This window comes from Leopardus geoffroyi, chromosome C1 (assembly GCF_018350155.1).
Source record: "Leopardus geoffroyi isolate Oge1 chromosome C1, O.geoffroyi_Oge1_pat1.0, whole genome shotgun sequence".
Taxonomy (NCBI): Eukaryota; Metazoa; Chordata; class Mammalia; order Carnivora; family Felidae; genus Leopardus; species Leopardus geoffroyi.
Genome location: NC_059328.1, coordinates 170,926,298 through 170,947,284, shown reverse-complemented (window position 1 = coordinate 170,947,284; position 20,987 = coordinate 170,926,298). Strand labels below are relative to the sequence as shown.

General features: G+C 34.7%; 1 protein-coding gene across 6 annotated transcripts in view; it reads left to right on the top strand.

Annotated features, from left to right (window-relative positions):
• Window positions 1–20,285, top strand: part of NCKAP1 (NCK associated protein 1) — a 110,652-nt gene extending 90,367 nt beyond the window's left edge. For all 6 annotated transcript variants that reach the window (XM_045480431.1, XM_045480430.1, XM_045480433.1 and 3 more), the window contains 8 exons: window positions 2,089–2,182; window positions 9,904–9,986; window positions 10,408–10,488; window positions 14,564–14,657; window positions 17,278–17,394; window positions 18,000–18,109; window positions 18,442–18,531; window positions 19,356–20,285. In XM_045480431.1, coding sequence (XP_045336387.1) covers window positions 2,089–2,182; window positions 9,904–9,986; window positions 10,408–10,488; window positions 14,564–14,657; window positions 17,278–17,394; window positions 18,000–18,109; window positions 18,442–18,531; window positions 19,356–19,472 — 786 coding nt within the window. In that variant the 3' untranslated portion in view covers window positions 19,473–20,285. The remainder of the gene's footprint in view (window positions 1–2,088; window positions 2,183–9,903; window positions 9,987–10,407; window positions 10,489–14,563; window positions 14,658–17,277; window positions 17,395–17,999; window positions 18,110–18,441; window positions 18,532–19,355) is intronic.
• Window positions 20,286–20,987: the final 702 nt, after the last annotated feature.

Sequence of the window (20,987 nt, the reverse complement as noted above, 5' to 3'; positions counted from 1 at the left end):
ACTTAAAAAACCATATACCGTAATTTATTGATTCTAAAACACAGTTATTCCATATTAGTATTTCTGAAATTATAGATGTCTTAAAGTTGTATATTAGAAACACTGTGTCAATTTAATTAGTGAAGGTTGTTTGGGGTTTTTTTTGTTTTTTTTTTTTTTTTTCCTTAATGGCCCATAAGATAATGGTGCACTTAAAATTCAGTGGTGTATGATTCAGTGATATGTGGTATTATGTTCAGAGTGCAGGAAGACTTTCAGGGTTGAGCATATACTTTGAGTGTGTATCGATTGAACCAAGTTTGAGCATGGAACAGATATTGGATTAGCCCCAGAAAGAGTAGGCATTTTCATCAGAGATTGTAGAAGTTGAGTTTAGCAAACAAATATGACTACAGGTGGGAACATAAAGAGAAATAATCTGAAGTACAGGAATACCTCGTTTTATTGCACTTTGCAGATACTGCAATTTTACAAGTTGTAGGTTTGTGGCCAACCTTGTGTCAAATATATTGGCATCATTTTTCCAACAGCATTTGCTCATGTTTGTATCACATTTTGGTAATTCTCCCAATATTTCAAGCTTTTTCATTATTACTATATTTGTTAAAATGATTTGTGATTACAACTCACGAAGGCTCAGATGATGGTTAGCACTTTTAGTAATAAAATATTTTTTAATGTTTATTTTTAAGAGACAGTGTGTGAGTGGGGGAGGGGAAGAGAGAGAGGGAGACACAGAATCTGAAGCAGTCTCCAGGCTCTGAGCTGTCAGCCAGAGCCTGACATAGGGCTTAAACCCACAAACCGTGAGATCATGACCTGAGCCAAAGTTCGATGCTCAACCAACTGAGCCATCCTAACAATAAAGTATTTTTTAATTAAAGTATGGACATTGTTTTTTTAGATATAATGCTGTTGCACACTTTATAGACTACAGTGTAGTGTCAACATAACTTTTTGTATCCACTGGGACGCCAAAAAGTTATTTGACTTGCTTCATTGTGGTATTTGCTTAATTATAGTGGTCCGGAACCAAATCTGCAATATTTCCTAGGTATGCCTGTGATATCAAGTAACGTAAACAAAATTCATACTAGTATAGGAAAAATGATTTTTATAAACATTCTGTATAGGTTTTCATATTCCCCTTGAATCAGTTATCATCAGCCTTTGACAAACCCTCATGGCACTTTAACAATACGCTTGCTGTTAAATCTTTGCAGCCAGGCCTGCTGAATTGAAATATCCAAGGATGAAGCTTGGATTTGTATGTACTTTGAAATATGCCCAGGCTTCATCCCTGGATATTTAAATATTACATCCAGACTTTCCACATACATAAAGCCATTATCTCTTACAGAATCCAATTGACTATATTATAATTTCTAAACTAAATTACTTTTCCAAAACACCTTTTAAGACAAACCTTCTTTAAAGAGTTATGGTTTCTTTAATAGCTGTCTGTACTCCCTTCCCTTATTTTTATCCCTCCATTCTCTTCTCTTCCTTTTTCTCAGTGGTCTCTGAAAGAAGGTAGAGAGTTTTAACACTTCCATTTTATAATTTGTGTGGGAAACTTTGGTCTATTAATAATCCCCATGAAGTGGTACATACCCCAGAAATTACTCTCCCTCTGATTGTATAGTGAACTAGTGGTGAACTGTAGGCTGTCCTTGGCTGCCTTTAACTTTAGCAAGTTTTTTGTTTTTTGTTTTTTGGGTTTTTTTTTAGTTGGAATTTATTGCTCTCTATATCCACTTCAGTGTCTGTTTTTTATTATTGATGCTGTTCTGTGCCTAAGCATTAGATAATCCTTTATCCTCCTGTTTATCTTTATTGCTTTTTCTTGAACCATCCTCCCTTCTTGAATTTCAAACGGAATAAAAACATTAATCCTATATAAATAATTTTAAGATTCTTTTTTTAAACCAACAACAAAAGTATATAGCATAGAGCATCTGGATTTCATGAATTGTATTTCCTACTTGCTGGATTGTGATTTCAAACATGCTCTTGTCTCATTAATGCAAGGAGGTCTATGCCTAAGCTAGAATCTTTCTTACTTTTTTTTTTTTTTTTTTGTTTTAGAAACTTGTGGTAGAGAATGTTGATGTGCTAACACAAATGAGGACCAGCTTTGACAAACCAGATCAGATGGCTGCACTCTTTAAAAGATTATCATGTGAGTAACTCATGATACTTTCTGTAAGTATTAAGACCTTGAATTAAGCCTTTATTCAAACATAAATATAAGCACTCCTTAGCTTATGAAGAGAACCAGAAAATTCTTGCAGTCAGAGGATATTTTAAGTACATGACTTATGTATGTCACAGTTGGTTTTTTGGTTTTTTTTTTACCATACTCTTAGTCCCATGATCAAATATTTAGCGAATATTATCAATTAGTTATAAACTCATTTAATACAAAGTAAGTCTATGTTAATTTAGACTAAAGGAGAATTAACTTTTGAGTTAACTTTCTAAAAATCAACTTTATTGTGGTGTAGTTTACATACAATGAAATCTGTGCATGTAAATGAGCAGTTTGATGGATTTTGACAAATGTATACATCCAAGTAACCTTTACCACAGTCAAGACACAGAGCACTTCCATCACCTCAGAAAGTTCCCTCTCCCTTTGTAGTCAGTTTCTCACCATCCCCAAACCCAGACAAAAACTAATCTGATTTCTATCACTGTAGATTAAATTTGCCTGTTCTAGAACTCCATATAAATGGAATCACACTGCATATACTGTTGTGTCTGCCTTTTTTCATTCAATATGTTTTTGAGATTTACCCAGCTATGTTAAGTGAATCAGTAATCTGTTTCTTTTTATTGCTAACTAGTATTCATTGCATGAAAACCTGAGCCCTACAACTGAAAAAAAATTTGTTTTTAATGTCTTCTTGACATTGATTTTTTGTGGGACGTATGTTGTGAAACAACAGTGAATCTTAAATATATATTAAAGTATATTTAGACAGGTAACTTTTAGATCCACTTGAATTTATTGTCATTTGCTTTGTACTTGAACTTATAATTAAAAATTATTCTAAAGTCATACTTTATGATTCATTTAAAAGCCTTTCCGGGGTGCCTGGGTTGGCTCTGTCAATTAAATGTTCAGCTCTTGTTCTCAGCTCAGGTCATAATCTCATGGTTTGTGACTTTGAACCTTGTATCCGGCTTTGTGCTAACAGTGCAGAGCCTGCTTGGGATTCTCTGTCTTTCCCTCCCTCTCTCTCTGCCCCTCCCTGCTTGTTCGCTTTCTCTCAAAATAAATACATAAGCTTGAAAAAATAAAGGCCATTCCAACAGTAGAAAATTAATCAAATACCAAATAAAATATTCTTTGTATTTGAGAAAACCAGAGTTTATTCTCCCAAATAAAAAATCGTCCTGAGGAAAATTAAAGCCATGCATGTATTTTACATAATACTTCTCCTTTGATAATTTTATTTACTTTTTAAAATTTTTTAAAAGTGTTTGTTTTTGAGAGAGAGAGAGCACGGACAATCAGGGGAGGGGCAGAGAGAGAGAGACACAGAATCCAAAGCAGGCTCCAGGCTCTGAGCTGTCAGCATAAGAGTCCAACACAGGGTTCAGAGCTGAATTCCGATGTTCAACTTGATTGAGTCACCCAGGTGCCCCAATAATCTTCTTTAATTTTATTTATTAATTTAATTTAATTTATTTTATTTTATTTTTAATTTTTATTTTTGAGAGAGAGAGAGTATGAGTGGGGTAGGGACAGAGAGAGAGAGAGAGAGACAGAATCCAAAGCAGGCTCCAGGCTCTGAGCTTATTATTAGCACAGAGCCTGATGCAGGGCTCAGCCTCAGCACACTGTGAGATCACGACCTGAGCCAAAGTCGGACCCTTAACCAACTGAGCTACCCAGGCACCCCATGATAATCTTCTTTTGAATGTTAGGCAGCTATATAAAACTTTATAAAAGTGTAAAATGATTTAGAGAATTACTTTATTAGGCTGTCTTCAAAAATGCTTAAAAAAATGCAAGCTTATTTAATAAAAATTAGTATAAAATTAAACTATATGATATGTTGCCTTGTAGAGCAGGTCAGTTGTTGCCAGAACTGGGAAAAGCAAACAAGGAAGTTTTTTGGGTGATGAAACTGTTACCACAGTGGCGAGGTGGTTACACAAATCTATACATTAAATTTTTTTTCCTAGAGCTATATACCAAAAGAAGGAAAGAAGGTCGGGTTTACTGTATGGTACTTAAAAAATGAAATTAAAAAGCTAAAAATGAAAGTACTGAGTTGCTAGTATTAGAGGGAGGTAGAGTGTGAATAAATATTTAGTAGGAAATTATTTTTAAATCTCTACCTGATCTTTTTTGTTCATTGTTTTACTATGTACTTACATTTTCTAGTCTTATTTTCTTTATTCTTAATTATTTATTGTGTGTTTCTCCCGTTTTTTAATAGTAGATCGCCCAACCAGCCTAACTACTTAACTTTTTACTAGTAAATAATGTTTTGACAATATCATCTGGTTAGAAGCATTTAATCCACTCCAATGTTCAGTGCCTGTTTACTGTTAACTTTAACTCTCTTGTTTGTAGAATCGAAACAAAATGAAATTTGTTAAAACTCCAAACAGTTTGCAGATTTTCAAAGTAAAATTCATAATCCTTTATGTAGATTTTATTTACTTGAATTTTTGTATATGGTAGTGGTGATTCATGACTTAACGGAATTGGCCAAAATCTAAATTGCTGAGTCTTAATGACCCATGTATGTCAAATTTGCCTTTAAATAGAATTTATTAAATCTTTTTGGGGATTTGAAAAAAGAAAAGATCTGCTTGCGAATGGCTTATTTAATGGAGTAGAGAAAGCTCTTCTTTCAGTTGAACTATTTTCCAAAATTCTTTTGTCTTAGATCCCTATCTTTGTGCTTCCTTTACCCTATATCCAGAAGTTGATGTACTTTTGTAGCAGTTTGACTTTCATAGCTGACAACCACATTCTTTTAATACCTTTAAAAAGCAGTATAATTTATTAAAAGTAGCTTTGAATTGGGAGGTAATCTGGAATTAATCTTCAGTTTTAGGACTTTCTAGCTATGTGACTTGAGCAAATTTAATAATGTCTCTCTGTTTTCTCACAGTGTGTCTCATGGGGCTAGGTTAATCACTTTATTGACTTTCTTATTATAAATCTTTATTTTCTAATTTTGCCCTGACTTTGCCACCATCTGCAAACCTACAAGTTGCCTCCAAAGACCTTTACTTTAGCAGTACTTTGAATGTTTTTATCACCTGAAATTGCTGTACTGGTAAAATCTTGAATTTGAAACTCTACTCTCAGATCATAGTTCTGTCTTATGGCTTTCCCACTCCTCACTCCTTGGCCCCTATTAAATTTTTTGTCCTGGCTTATTGAAACTTTGACCTCTCTCTATTTTCTAATCAGCCACTTCCTGGTTTTACTTCCTTATCCATTCTGGACTATAAAGTTTGGTGATTTTAATTGCATTCTCCTCTGTGCTGTCATACTCTGACTTTGCTACACTTATCATTGCAAGCAGTTTCCCTGATCCCAGAAAAACCTCCTACCCCCTGGAAGCCAGATACTGCTTGTAAAATAACACTTGTTACTGTTTTTTGTTAAGCTTGCCTCTTACTCATCCCTACCATTCTTCACGTTGCTAAATTTTACTAGCTTGAATTTGCTCTTTTGTCTTCCAAATTTTCTATTTACTCTTGTACATCATAATGTGGTTACTTTCCTCAAACCTTTCTGGAACAGGTCATTAGTGACTATCCATTTTCAAAATCTGGTCCTTTTTCTTATTCTACTTGATTTCTCTGTAGTATTACCTCTTTTGCTCTCCTTTTTATTGAAACTTCATTTTCTTCATTTGCCAATACTTTTGTCTCTTACCTTTTGCAAGCCACCATTTTACACTCCTATTGGGAAAATGTATTCAGTCTTATGTATCAGTGTTTCTTTAAATATTCATTTCTAGCCTTGATTCTCTCTCTGGAGCTCCAGGCATTTAATACCAAGTGCTAGTTTGACAAGGGTGTGGTCTATGGACCAGAGTTTGTTAAGAATGTAAATTGTTGGCGTTCCACCCCAGACCTACTAGATCAATTTGCTGGGACCCAACAAGTGATTCTGATTCGCACTGAAGTTTGAGAAACACAGTTAGATATCTACAGCTATATGACCCACAGGTACTTGGCAACATCTCTGGAATAGGAAGGATATTCCCCTCATGGGAGGTATAAGTGGGTGGGGAGAATGCCTGATACACTTTTATTGCCATTTTATTACCTCCCATGCCATTCAGCCAGTGATTCTCACAGGGAAATTTGGCTATGCTCTCTGACTCTTCTTGTCATCACATTCCACATCCAGTAGCTGTATCTTCCAGATTAGAGTCTGCAATTGGTGAGTCATGTTTGGCCCAAGGATAGAATTTGCTTGGCTCTATCCTGCATTAAATTAAAAAACAAAACAAAACAAAACACAGTCTCTTTGATCATTATTTTAAAAATGAAAGATTTTTGCATAAATATCCAAACTTCTGGCTTCCTTCCTGAACCCTAGGACATATTTCCCCACATGGCAGTGATTGGCTGGAGCTAATAAGCAGTTGCCCCCTTTAGAATTTTTTTTCTCCAGTTCCTTCTCCAGTTCCTTCCTCTCATTATTCTTTCCCCATTCTACTTAACTATTTTATGTTACCTGCCATAGATTGGAGCTTTTAACTCCTTCAGACTCCACCTCTTAAATGTGATGCCTGAATCTATTCCTTTTATTCCCATGGTTCCCATTTAAGGCTCTGTCATTATTTTGTGAACTACAGTTGTGGCCTCCTAATGAGTCCAGTCTTCCCTTTCTAACCCATCTTCCACATTTAGAGTCATATTTCTAAAGGTTTCTTTTCCTATCACTCTTTATATTAAAAAACAAACAAACAAACACAAACAAACAAACCTGAACTACTAACCTTTCCTTGCTGGAGCATAGTCTCAAACTCCTTAGCATGGCATTAGAAAGCCATTATTTGGATCAACCTCCTATCCAGACATTCTTTCTAGAAACCTTATTTTCCCCACTGCTTTTTCTTGCCTGGCCTGAGATCCACATAGCCTCTGCTCTTAGTCTTGGGATATGCCTTAGCCTGTTTGAGCCGCTACAATAAAATATCAAAGATTGGGTAGTTTGTATGCAACAGAAATTTGTTTCTTACGGTTCTGGAGTCTGGAAGTCCAAATTCATGCTGCTGGCATGGTTGGGTGAGGCCCCTCTTAAGCGTCACAGATTTGTCATTGTATTTTCACGTAACTGAAAGGGATAAGGTTCTCGCTGAAGCCTCTCTTACTGAAGGCAGTAATCAAATTATTGAGAGTTCCACCCTCATGGCTTGAGTACCTTCAAAAGGCCACACCTCCTAATACCATCAGCTTTTTGGGCTTAAGATTTTAATATATGAATTTTGTGGAGACTTAAACATTCAAAGCATAGCAAGATATTAATAAATTATGGAGGCTAAGAGGAAGTGCCAGTGGTTAAAAAGGTATGGCAAATAATTCATTAACAATAAGTTAAACAGATTTCTTACCATGAAGTTTCTCAGAACTTGAAAAAAAATTTTTTTTAATGTTTATTTTTGAGAGAGGGAGAGAGAGATAGAGTGTGAGGGGGAGGGGCAGAGAGAGAGAGAGACACAGATCCGAAGCAGGCTCCAGACTCTGAGCTTTCAGCACAGAGCCTGATGCAGGGCTTGAACACATGAACAGTGAGATCATGACTGAGCCAAAGTCGGATGCTTAACCAACTGAGCCACTCAGGCGCCCCTCAGAACTTTTAATGTGTCATTATTGTTCAAGGGGAGGTTGTGGGATATAGTTTTGGCAAAATTATTTGATTAAGTTCTGGGTATCATCACTTGGAAAATATATGATTATACCACACTACTTATTTTCTGATATACTCTCTGCCTTTCCTTTTTCTGGATTCCCTTTTTTTGTTGTTTGCTGATGTGGAATGCTTTTGTCTTCTTAATGTTCTTTTATGACCATCTTGGGTGATATTTTCTTAAATAGTTCCTTTCACCCTTTTTCTTCTCTCCTTTTCAGGATTGTAACAATTTCCTAGTCTCCTTTCTTGAATAACCGTGTCATTAAACATCTTCTAGTCTGAGTTTCACTCCACTGAGTGTTAGAGAAAGATTAAAAATACTGATTGATTAGGGGCGCCTGGGTGGCGCAGTCGGTTAAGCGTCCGACTTCAGCCAGGTCACGATCTCGCGGTCCGGGAGTTCGAGCCCCGCGTCAGGCTCTGGGCTGATGGCTCAGAGCCTGGAGCCTGTTTCCGATTCTGTGTCTCCCTCTCTCTCTGCCCCTCCCCCGTTCATGCTCTGTCTCTCTCTGTCCCAAAAATAAATAAACGTTGAAAAAAAAAAAATACTGATTGATTAGACTAGTTCCTGCTCATGTGGATTGTATAACATATTTGTGCCTCACCTCATTTTATTAACACTACTGTTTTAATTCTCATCACGTTTTGGCTTCTGTTATGGCTGTTAGTATGTTTTAATAAAGATGCTATGGTCAAGTTTTAAACAATCCACACAGGACGTAGAAAGTCAAAACAGTTCTCTGCAATCCTACTCCTCAAAGGCAACTATAGTTAACAGTTTTCTATATGTTTTTCTAGAAATATGTTATCAAATATATGTGTATATATATATATGTGTGTGTGTATATATATATGTATGTATATATATATATATGTATGTATGTATATATATATATTATATACTGTTGACTCTGAACAACATGGGGTTTAAGGGCATTGACCCCCCCCCCCCCCGGAATCAGAAATCTGCATAGAAATTTTGACTCCCCCCAAATTTAACGACGAATAGCCTACTGTTGACCAGAAGACTGATAAACAGTTGATTAACATATTTTATATGGTATATGTATTATATACTGTATTCTTACAATAAAGTAAGCAAGAGAAAAAAATGTTCTTAAAATCCTAAGAGAAAATAAATTTATAGTACTGTACTTCATTTACCTGTGGAAAAAAATCCACATGTAAGTGGATCTGCACAGTTCAAACCTGTGTGGTTCAAGGGTCAACTGTATGTCTTTTATCTCATAAATAGGATCATATTTTCTTAGTTTTCTTGGCAGTCCGTTTAGACTGTTACTTAATGTCTAGATTATTATTCTGTTTATATTTGTGTTCTTATTACACAGTATTATGCCTTATATATCAAGAATAATTCAGTAAATGTTTGTTGGCTTTTTAAAATATGAAAGTATTGATCCTTCCAGTTCTAATTGCCTTGAGTTTGTTAAGTTTTAATACTGAATATATAATAATAATTTTCAGAATAATGCTTTCTAACGAAATGTAAATTATCAAATCTGTTTATAGTCTTTAGCACCCTGGTCTTACCAAAACTGCTTGTGATCTCAGTAGTCATTTTTTGTTTCTTGACTCTCCACACCTCAGCAATTTAAGAGTTTATCATCTCCATGTTCTGGGACCTCTGGGCATTTAACTCCTGTCCACTCTGACAACTTCCTCTTTCTCCCTGAGTCTCTCTCCACCCTCCTACTTCTACCATTTCTGAGAGGATTATCTGGGTGGCTGCTTATGTGATTATTTCAAGATTCTGGTGAACTATCTAAATCATTTTAAAGAATAGTGTGTACTCCATATGAAGTAAACTATGATTTCCTTAGTTTTAATATCAGCTTTCAGTACCTTTGCCTCTTTAATCACTTGTTCTAATCAAATTGCTATTGTGCCTTTTATCATGGGAATTTTACAACTAAAAGTTTTCTCCAAAGTTAAGAAAGACTCTAATTCCTGTTCTTCTCCTCTCCTTTCTTCCAATTTAGCTGTTGACAGTGTCTTGAAGAGGATGACAATAATTGGTGTAATTTTGTCCTTCCGATCATTGGCACAAGAAGCACTTAGAGATGTAAGAAACCATTATAAGTACATATCCAGTCAAATAATCCCTGTTAATTTCCCAGAAATTAAAAGTTACTTAAAATTCCAGTTTTCATAGTTATATATAATCAAATATGTAGAAATTAGGGTTATTAAATTTATTTTTTATTTTGGTATTGAAATTGGGGGTGGGAGGTATAGTTTGCCTAGATACTTTACTACATTTTCAACTTCACTCTTCATTAAAGCATTTTCCGTTTTGGCTTTACTCAGATTGGCATCAAACATATTTCATTTCTCTGTGTCTTAGTACTTTAGAAAATCATGTGAAAATAGAAAAAGTAAAATAATTTTTATGAAAACTAGAAATAATTGAATGGTAATATTTAATAAATTTAGGATTTGCCATTTAAAAATAAGTCTACATTTTTATTTGTTGTCCTGCCTAGGTCTTATCTTACCACATTCCTTTTCTTGTAAGTTCAATTGAAGATTTCAAGGATCACATTCCAAGAGAAACTGATATGAAGGTAATAAAACTTCTATTTGGATTTTAACATTTTCTAAAATGAAATATGAGTTACATATGAAATAAAATTTAATAAACTCAAAACAATTGTAAAGTTTCTGTTTTAGAGTGATTAATTAGCATGCTGGCCTTTGAAAATACATCTTTGAGAGCTTAGCACTAAAATGCTGTGTGGGCATTTTGAAAGTTCATCTTCCTTGGTCAGCTATAGCAATGTAAAGTGGGTTGGTATGGGTCTTTTTTCCTTAAGCTTATAGCTTTTTATACATGGTCATTATTAGCAGAATAAGAAAAACAAGCCATTGAGATAGGAGTTGTTTTGTTTTAAATAAAGTAAAGTTCAATCTGTTTTTTTTAATTGTTGTTTAAAAAGTCTTATAAAAGGATGTCAATTATAGGGTATAATAAAATTTTAATATCCTGTTTTTATGAATATAAGAGAAGATTAGTAACCACCTGTGAGTTTATGATTTGTGTTTTGAAAATTTTTTGATCATGAAATCCAACTCACTTATTTACTCCCAGCATTAATTAACCAGTAGTTACACATCCAGTAAGTGACCTCATGTATATGTTTTCTAAACTTTCATGTGTCTTGGAAAGATTATTTTCTGTTTCATATTTTGAAATGCAGTGACTGAAAAAGTTATGCTAAAGTCTTTTTATGACACTCAAGTCTTCTCAGATTGAAGCCTCTCACTTTCTGAGGCTTATCTTTCATCGCTTGTCCATCCTTGTCCTGTGCTCTTCCCTTTCCTTTTCTTCCTCTGCCCCTCTCTTCATATATGTGTCCTGTGAGGTAACTAGTTCTTCCCAATGTGCATGCTCACATCTGTCTGTGTCATCCTCTCATTTATTCTACCTGCAAATCTTGCCCTTTTCTGTTTCTGCCTTTTGAAATCCTGCTTATCTTTTAAGGCGTCATTGAGTTGCCATCCTCTAAGAAACATTCCTTGATCCCCAGGCAATAAAGGATTTCTTTTTTCTTATTATTATCAGACAACTTTTTGTTTATCCATTGTAGAGTTAAATAAGTTCTGCCTTGCATTATAATTGTGTTTTTCCTTTTAAATTTATACTAAGTTGTAAACATTTTGAAGACCGTGTTTTCTATATTTTTGTTTCTCCCACAGTGCTTTGCATAAACATTTGAGATCAATGATTGTCCTACGATTTTATAATTGAAAACCATGTATGATGATTAGTGCAAAATTGTTAAGTGGAAACAACTGTAGAAAAAAAAGTTAAAACATTAAGGAATCCTTCCTTGAGAATACACTGGTGTGTGGATTATGAGAATACTAATTAATATTCTGAGCAACTATCTAATTATCTTAGCACCAACATAATTATGTTTAGTTTTTAGCAAACTTTCAATAGAACTTCATATTTAAAAAAAAAACCAAACATGTATTTTTTTAAATTAATCTATTTTTAATTGAAGTATAGTTGTCATACAATACATTAGTTTCAGATGTACAATGAAATGATTCAACATTTATACCCATTATGAAGTGCTTGCCTTGATAAGTATAGCTACCATCTGTCACCATACAAAGTTACTATAACATTATTGACTATATTCCCTATGCTGTACTTTTCATTCATGTGACTTATTTTATATCTGAAAGTTTGTACCTCTTACTTCCCTTCACCCATCTGCCCAGTCCCCCTCCCTTCTGGCAACCACCAGTCCTCCAGATACATATTTAAAAAACATTTTTTTTTTTACATTTATTTATTTTTGATAGAGACAGAGCACAAGTGGGGGAGTGGCAAAGAGAGAAGGAGACACAGAATCCGGAGCAGGCTCCAGGCTCCGAGCTGTCAGCACAGAGCCCGACTCAGGGCTCAAACTCACAAACTGCGAGATCATGACCTGAGCCGAAGTCGGATGCTTAACCGACTGATACATATTTTTAATAGCTTTATTTATAGTCACAGAGTTGTGTAACTATCACCACAGCCAATTTAGAGCATTCCAGGAAGAAACCTTATGCCCATTAGCAGTAATTCCCTAATTGTTCCTAGTCCCAGCCTTAGGCAACCACTAATCTACCTTCTGTTTCTGTAAGTTTGCCTATTCTTGACACTTCATATAAATCATACAATATGTAGTCTTTTGGTACTGGCTTTTACTTAGCATAATGCTTTCAAGGTTTATTGATGTAGCATGTATCAATACTTCATTTCTAATTGCTGAATAATATTCCATTATATGGATATACAACATTTTATTTATCCTTTCATCAGTTGATGGTCATTTATGTTGTTTTCACTTTTTGGCTATTATAAATAATACTTCTGTGACTATCCATATACAGGTTTTTGTGTGGACATATGCTTCCCTTTCTCTTAAGTATATGCCAGGAATTGAATTGCTAGGTCATATGGAAACTCTATGTTTAACCTTTTGAGAAACTGCCGAATTGTTTTCAAAGTGGTTGTGCCATTTTTCATTCCCAGCAGCAGTGTATGAAAGTTTCACTTTCTCTGTATCCTTGTCAATACTTGTTGCTGTCTGTCTTCTTAATTATAACCATGCTAGTGTGTATGAAATGGTGTCTCCTTGTTTTGCTAAACATTTTCCTGAAATGATGGATGTTGAACATCTTTTCATTTACTTATTGGCTGTTTGTGTATCTTCTTTGGAAAAATATCTGTTCATATCATTTGCTCATTTTTTCACTTGGATTGTTTGCCTTTTTAATTCTGAGATACAAAATTCATTATATGTTTGGATACAAGTCCAGTAACAGATACATGCTTTGCAAATCTCTTGTTCTGTGGGCTGTTTTTTTCATTTTCTTAATAATATCTTCTGCAGCACAAAAGTTTTTAATTTTGGTGAAGCCGAATTTGTCTTTTTTTTTCTTTGATTACCTCTGCTTTTGGTTCCCTAAGAAACCATTGCCTAACCCACAGTTGAAAAATTTATACCTATATTACTTCTAAGAATTTTGTGGTTTTAGCTCTTATGTTTAAGTTTATAATCCATTTTGAGTTATTTTTTGTGTGTAGAGTGAGTGGAGTAATTTTTTTTGTGGATCACAAAAAAAAAAATGTTTTCCTAGAACTTAATCCATGGCAATTTCTATTTATTTTAAGATACACAGTTTTACTTCATATTTTATACTGAATTTTTTTGTAGCACTATCAGAGGTAACCAATTATGTAGGTGGTATATATATATATATATATATATATATATATATATATATATATATATATTTCCTAAATACATGAAATCCATATGTGACACCAAAAAGAATTACTTTAGTCATTAGAAATTCCTTTATGGGGTTTTAAGTCATTACTCCTTAAAAATCTATGATGGGCCATCTGGCTGGCTCAGTTGGTAGAGCATGCAGCTCTTGATTTCTGGGTCGTGAGTTCAAGGACCACGTTGGGCATGGAGCTTACTTAAAAAAAAAATCTATTATAGGGGCTCCTGGGTGCATCGATCAGTTAAGCATCTGACACTTAATTTCGGCTCAGGTAAATGATCTCACAGTTTTGAGTTTGAGCCCTGTGTCAGGCTCTACACTGACAGTGTAGAGCTTGCCTGGGATTCCCTCTCTCCTCTCTATGCCCCTCCCCTGCTCACTCGCTCGCTCTCTCTCAAAATAAATTTTTAAAAAATTCTATTATGGTAAGTAATTTACCATATTTATGGCTATGGTATGATGAGTCATTGAACCACCACAGTTTTTCATTAAATAAGTATGAGTGTAAATATAAGTTCAGTGATTTTGATTTGCTTTTGTTCATTTATTTATCTTTTGACTTGATACATTATATCCATACTTCCAAAAAAAATAATGTTAGGCTGATTTTGTTGGCATTTTATACAGAAAGTATACAAATTTTCTTTGGCCGTAACAACAGGAAGTTCTAACAAGCAGTACATCATGAACTAATAACAGTTGTTCATTATAGGTTAGTTGTGCTGTTGTTCCTGTTTCACCTAAGCTTTGAAATCTAGTGTTGTTGTAGGTAGACTCTAATTTAAACAGTATTATCTTTTCTTACTAAAGTGAGATTTCTTACTCTGTAATTCTTACATATTTCATCAGGTTGCAATGAATGTATATGAGTTATCATCAGCTGCTGGATTACCTTGTGAGATTGATCCTGCCTTGGTGGTAGCTCTCTCCTCACAAAAATCAGGTAAAATGCATTAGTAAGTACATATTAGTCTTAGTTAAAATTATCAGGGCAACACAGATATAGATGTGGTACTTACTCAAATGCCTGCTGAATGTCAAACTTGCATTTTATTTTATTTTATTATTTATTTATTTATTTATATTTTTATTTTTATTTATTTTTGGTGTTTGGAACATAGTCCTCATACAGGTTGATATTTAAACCATAAGACTAGATGAGATTACTGAGATCAGTTAGTTGAGGAGGATCAGGGTCTGAGCCCTGGGACACTTGCAACTTTAAGAACTCCAGGAGAAGAGGAGGAACTACCAACAAAGAAACTGAGAAAGAAGGATGAAGGAGAAGAAAAACTAGGAAAGAGTAGCTTCCAGCAAAGTGAAGAGGAAATGATCAACTATGTAGAATTAATATGGGCAATAGGTAATGTTGCCAAGAGCAGTGGAATTTTTGGAGCAAAAGGCTGTTAGGGCTTTCAAGCGAATTGGAAAAAGGAATAGGAAATAATCAGTATAAAACAACTCTATCAAGAACTTTACTGTAAAAGGGAGCAAAGAAATGAAATTACAGTAGTTAGAGGCAGGAATAAAATCAAGAGAAGGGCTGGAGTACCTGGGTGGCTCAGTTGGTTAAGCGTCCAACTCTTAATTTCAGCTCAGGTCATGATCTTTGTGGTTCATGAGTTTGAGCCCTGCGTCAGTCTCTGTGCTGTTTGGAATTCTGTGTCTCCTTCTCTCTCTGCCCCAACTCCACTCGTTTGTATGCATGCTCGCATTTTCTCTCTCTCTATCTCAAAAATAAACATTTTTTTTAAAAAATCAAGAGAAGAATTCTTTTCAGGAAAGAAACTAGCAACATTTGTATACTAATGGAGATGGCCCAGTAGGTAGCATAATTGATAACTGGAAAAGGGTGTCCTATTTTCATTGAACTAGAGCTATTTACCATAGAGTCTGTACATTGTTATATTGTATTAAACATTAAAAGATTGTAAGTCCAGCTCTTTGAAATGTAATACCCAGAATGCTGTAGATATTTCTAGATTTTTCTACAAAGTAAGTAACATTTTATCTGTTTCTGATACTTAAGTGCCCATCCCTGTCCTCTTCCACCTAGCATTTTGGCTGGGTTCATCTGTTCTTTTTTTATTTAACATTGATTTTTGTCTCATTCTTCATGCAATATGTTAATTTATAGTCACATGAGTGCCACGATTACTCATTTTGCCACAGTTAAATTTTTCATAACTAAATTTAAAAAAATTTTTTTTTAATGTTTATTTTTGAGAGAGAGAGAGAGAGAGAGAACCAAAGACAGGGAGACACAGAATCCAAAGCAGGCTCCAGGCTCCGAGCTGTCAGCACAGAGCCTGATGTGGGGCTCAACCCATGAACCGTGAGATCATGACCTGAACCGAAGTCAGATGCTTAACCGACTAAGCCAGGTGCTCCCATAACTAAATTTTAAAAACACATTCTGGCTCTTTCAATTCTTAGGTATAAGTGGTGGGATGAATAGTAGGGTAACTAGAATTTCCCAGGTACCAGATTCAAGTGCCTAGGTAACGTGCAATTTTAGTACACATTACAATAAATGTTTTAGAAAGGATTAGGTCTTAAAAGACTTAAGGCAGTGCTAGTTATTTTTATTTATGACTGGTTCCTTCTGTCTTCTAAAATGGAGAGGTTGGAAATCTCCACTTTCCACATTTATGTCTTTTAAATAGTAATAGTAAACTTCAAAACACTTTTATATCAATTCTAGAAAAAAAGTAAGGATTTTTTAAATGACATTACAGAGTATTTATGATATAATAAATTTTCTAAACAACAATAAACAATTTTTTAATAAAGTAACATCAGTTTTCGGGGTGCCTGCGTTGCTCAGTTGGTTAAGTGTCTGACTCTTGATTTTGGCTCAGGTCATCATCTCATACTTGTGAGATCAGGCTCTGCATCCGGTTCTGGACTCCACGCTGAGTGTGGAGAATGCTTGGGATTCTGTCTCTGCCTCTCCCCCTGCTTGTCTGAGTGTCTGTCTGTCTGTCTCTCTCTCTCTCTCTCTCTTTCAAAATAAACATTTGAAAAAAAAATTACTTACCAGTTTACACTTAAGAAATTTTAGGGGGTGTCTGGATGGCTCAGTCAGTTGAGCATCCTCTTGATTTCAGCTCAGTCATGATCCCAGAGTTGTGGGATCCAGCCCCGTGTTGGGCTCCACGCTGAGCGTGGAACCTGCTTGGTATCCTTCCCCCTCCCCTACACCCCTGTCTCCTGCTAGTGCGTGCGCGCGCTCTCTCTCTCTGTCTCTCTCTAAAATAATAAATAAAAATTAAGAAATTTTAGGATTCCACTTATCCTAATCACAGTTTTTACCCTATAATCTTACAATTTTTTAAAAAATTGTCTTTTTGTTAGAGGTTCTCGAAATATGCTTGAGTAGTGATAATAACCAATGATGTGTATTATTTCTGTTCTATATTTCTTATAACAGTTCTGATTAGTTCTGTAGAAGCTCAGTAATGTACTTTATACAAAAATTAAAATTACTTTTTCTGGTTTAATTATTAACTCAAGTAATTTTAAAGAAGTACCTTGGTTTTATTTTTAATTTTCTCTCTTAGAAAACATAAGTCCAGAAGAAGAATATAAAATTGCCTGCCTCCTTATGGTCTTTGTGGCAGTTTCTTTGCCGACACTGGCTAGTAATGTGATGTCTCAGTATAGCCCGGCTATAGAAGGTAATAGTGGTTTAAAATTATTTTGGCAATGAAAAAGTCAGGAGTTTTGATATAATAGATACTCTTCAAGTAATTAATGTTCATTTATGGTAGAATGTAGGTTAACTTACTAGCCACTTAAGTAGCTTTGTAACCTTGACTAGTTGATTTTCTTTTTCTAAGCTTTCCATATCTTGATAGATGAAATGTGTGTGTGTGAACCTTTGGGTGCTTGACTGTGTGTGACAGGGAATGGTGAGGGAGTATCCAACTCTTAAGATTGTTTTGAAGATTGACAAAATGTAAAGCAGCTGAGAATTTCTTTTTTAGGTTTCGGAGAGAATATAAAACTAATGTATAATTTCTTTTAGGGATTTTTTTGAAAATATGCCTGTTCAACACAGGCATAATCATTTGTTGCTTTTTTTTTGGTATAGTATTTTTGAAAGCACTAGTCCTCATAACAGTGAAAGGAGAGCAAGGCAGGCTGTGTCCCAACTCTTTTTAATAACTCTTTTGAATCACTATGTAGATTGTGAAGTCATTCATTAAAGACTTGCCTTTTATGTATTATTTGAAATTTTGGGGTCTCGCAAAAACCACAAACCCTATTTGCACTTTCTCAGGGCACTGCAACAACATACATTGCTTGGCTAAAGCCATCAACCAGATCGCTGCAGCTTTGTTTACAATTCACAAAGGAAGCATTGAAGACCGACTGAAAGAATTTCTGGCGGTATGTATAATCTAATAGCAGAACTCATAACATTTTATGAGGAAAATGATAACTGTCAGATACAACAGAATAAATTCTCTTTATTTTTTCTGGAAGGAGGACCAGGTGAAGGCAGGCATTAAAATCAAAGAGCCATTTGACATTTTTTCCCTTAACAGATCTCTCCTAGAGCTCTGCAATATGATCTTCTTTTTTTCTAAGCTGATGTTTGGACTGCCTTAGAATTTTGCTCATTATCTTATATGTAGCTGTATGATAAGTTGAAGCATACTGAAAATAAACAAGTAACTTGTGAACATTAAAACTTACTTAAAATGTGTGTATACTTTAAGCTTGCATCCTCCAGTCTACTGAAAATTGGCCAGGAGACAGATAAAACAACAACAAGAAATAGAGAATCTGTTTATTTACTGCTAGATATGGTAAGTCTCGTTTTATTTTTTATTAACAACAACAAAGTTTCTGTTATTCCTGATAGTCTTTTCTTGGGATTTAGTAATTAAATATCAGTAAGAGCTGAAGTACCTTTTTGATCCCTTCTGTTCAGTTCACTCTTTCTAAATATTGCTGGAAAGACTGACATCACTTGTATTTTACCAAATGGCAACCATATCAGAAGACAACAAAATAAAAGATTTGCATTCTTGGATCCTCTATGCCTAGTCAGTGCTGTCTCTTCACCATCCAAACCAGCTGTGCTTGTTTCTACCATGTGACTCTTCCCTCACTTGAAATAGTTTCCTTTTCCTGCAGAGATCTGTATCTGTCTTATGATTTAGCATACGCCATAGCTATACTCTTTGTCTAGGTAGACTTTCCTCATTACTCTGGCCCACATTAATCTTTCATCCCTTTTGAACTCCTGGCTTTCCACTTCATTACAGCTGGTCTTATGTTTATTTGGCTTTTTTACTTAGTCTTGGGAACCCAGTGGGACTTGATGATATGGACCATATTTTGAATATGTTTGTATTGTCTTGCATGTCTAGTGTACTGTTGAGGGCAAATGTGAAAGTGCTCAATGTATTCCTGTTGATTAATAGACTTCATTGAAAAGTGGTGATTTTAGACATTTTGCTAGCAAAACATTGTGACACATTTATATTTCAGGTTTTAAAGTAAAAGGAAAATAATTTTCTATCAATTTCTAATAAGAACACTATAGAAATTATGATTTACTGGCTATGAGTAAATGTTCCCATTATAAATAACTTTAATTCTTTGATGAATTTTTGCAACTTTTCAGATTGTGCAGGAATCCCCATTCCTGACAATGGATCTTTTGGAATCTTGTTTTCCTTATGTCTTGCTGAGAAATGCATACCACGCTGTCTACAAGCAAAGTGTTACATCTTCTGCATAAAATATCTACTTATTGAAGACAAGCACGCATTTTTGTTGCTTTGGTTTTACCTGTAAACTGTGGAACTGTTTTACCTTGAGGCCTGAAAAGCAGTTTTGTGGATTATAAATTTCTTTCCTACGATTGTATTTTCTGATCATTGGTTTCATTTAATATGGTTGTACTACAGTATACTTGGTTGATTTAGCTTTTACCTTCACTGAATTCACTAAAATTATTCCTATAATTTTAGAATATCATTGTTTGGAAAGCATACATTATCTCTATGTTTTTGATATTTGAAAATGAAAAAACCCTTTGCTTGTTTATTTCTGAAAAAGAATTGTATTTAGTGATTATTTTAGATAGTGATATTATAGCATTCATCTGTGTGTAAATTATTTCATATAGGGAAGAGTTCTGATCTGTACCTATGGTTCTTATTGAAAACAAAACTGGATGTGCATTTCTGTGATGTTATGAATACATTTCTACTTTATTTTGAAACATTTGCCAAACTAAATACTGTAACACTATATAACATTAAAAATGTTAAAGGACTGCTTAGCATTAGAAGCAGACTATGTCCGGAAATTCTAAAACAGCAGCATATGTTGTTGCTTGTATAAAGCCTGGTGATAATTTTTAGACTAACTTCCATGGTGCCCTACTGGCATTAGCACTACCATTGTACCCTGCTGTATAATAAACAATCTTAGACATTTATCAATTGTTGATACAAATGTTAGTCCCTAACCACTTTTTATATGTTTTAAATTTTTGAAATTCAAGTGTACCTGCCATAACATAAAATAAACACTAGACTGTATCCCATTTTGAATTATTTCCTTAATTATGTATCTCTAGAAATGTATTCAATAATATGAGAGTTTTAGTTTCAACTTAGTTTAAAATAAACTTTAGGAATGTCTAAGTATAGCATTTGATGCCAGGTCAGCTGTCACAAACTTTGCTTAAATATTTTGAAAAAACACTCCACAGGAAAAAAAATTTAAACAAAATTGGAAAATAAAATCACATAACATTTTTTAAAAATTAAGAACTGAAAGGAAATTTGTGCCATCACATTACTAATTGTTTATGTGACCAAATGGACAGTTAGATGAAAGAATGGGAATAGAGTGATTATGGAACTAGCGCACATGTTGCTGAGAACTACTACATCAATCATGAATAAATGGGAAAGACCTGCTTAGTGGTTGGCATGGAGGGCAGAGGAGCTCATTTTGTTTAAAAACTAACCTGTTTCTCAGCAGCTTCCTATCTGGGTATCAAATAGAGCTTTTTTCACAACTTTTTTTTTTTTTTTAAACGTTTATTTATTTTTGAGACAGAGAGAGACAGAGCATGAATGGGGGAGGGTCAGAGAGAGGGAGACACAGAACCCGAAACAGGCTCCAGGCTCTGAGCTGTCAGCACAGAGCCCGACGCGGGGCTCGAACTCATGGACCGCGAGATCATGACCTGAGCCGAAGTCGGCCGCTTAACCGACTGAGCCACCCAGGTGCCCCTCAC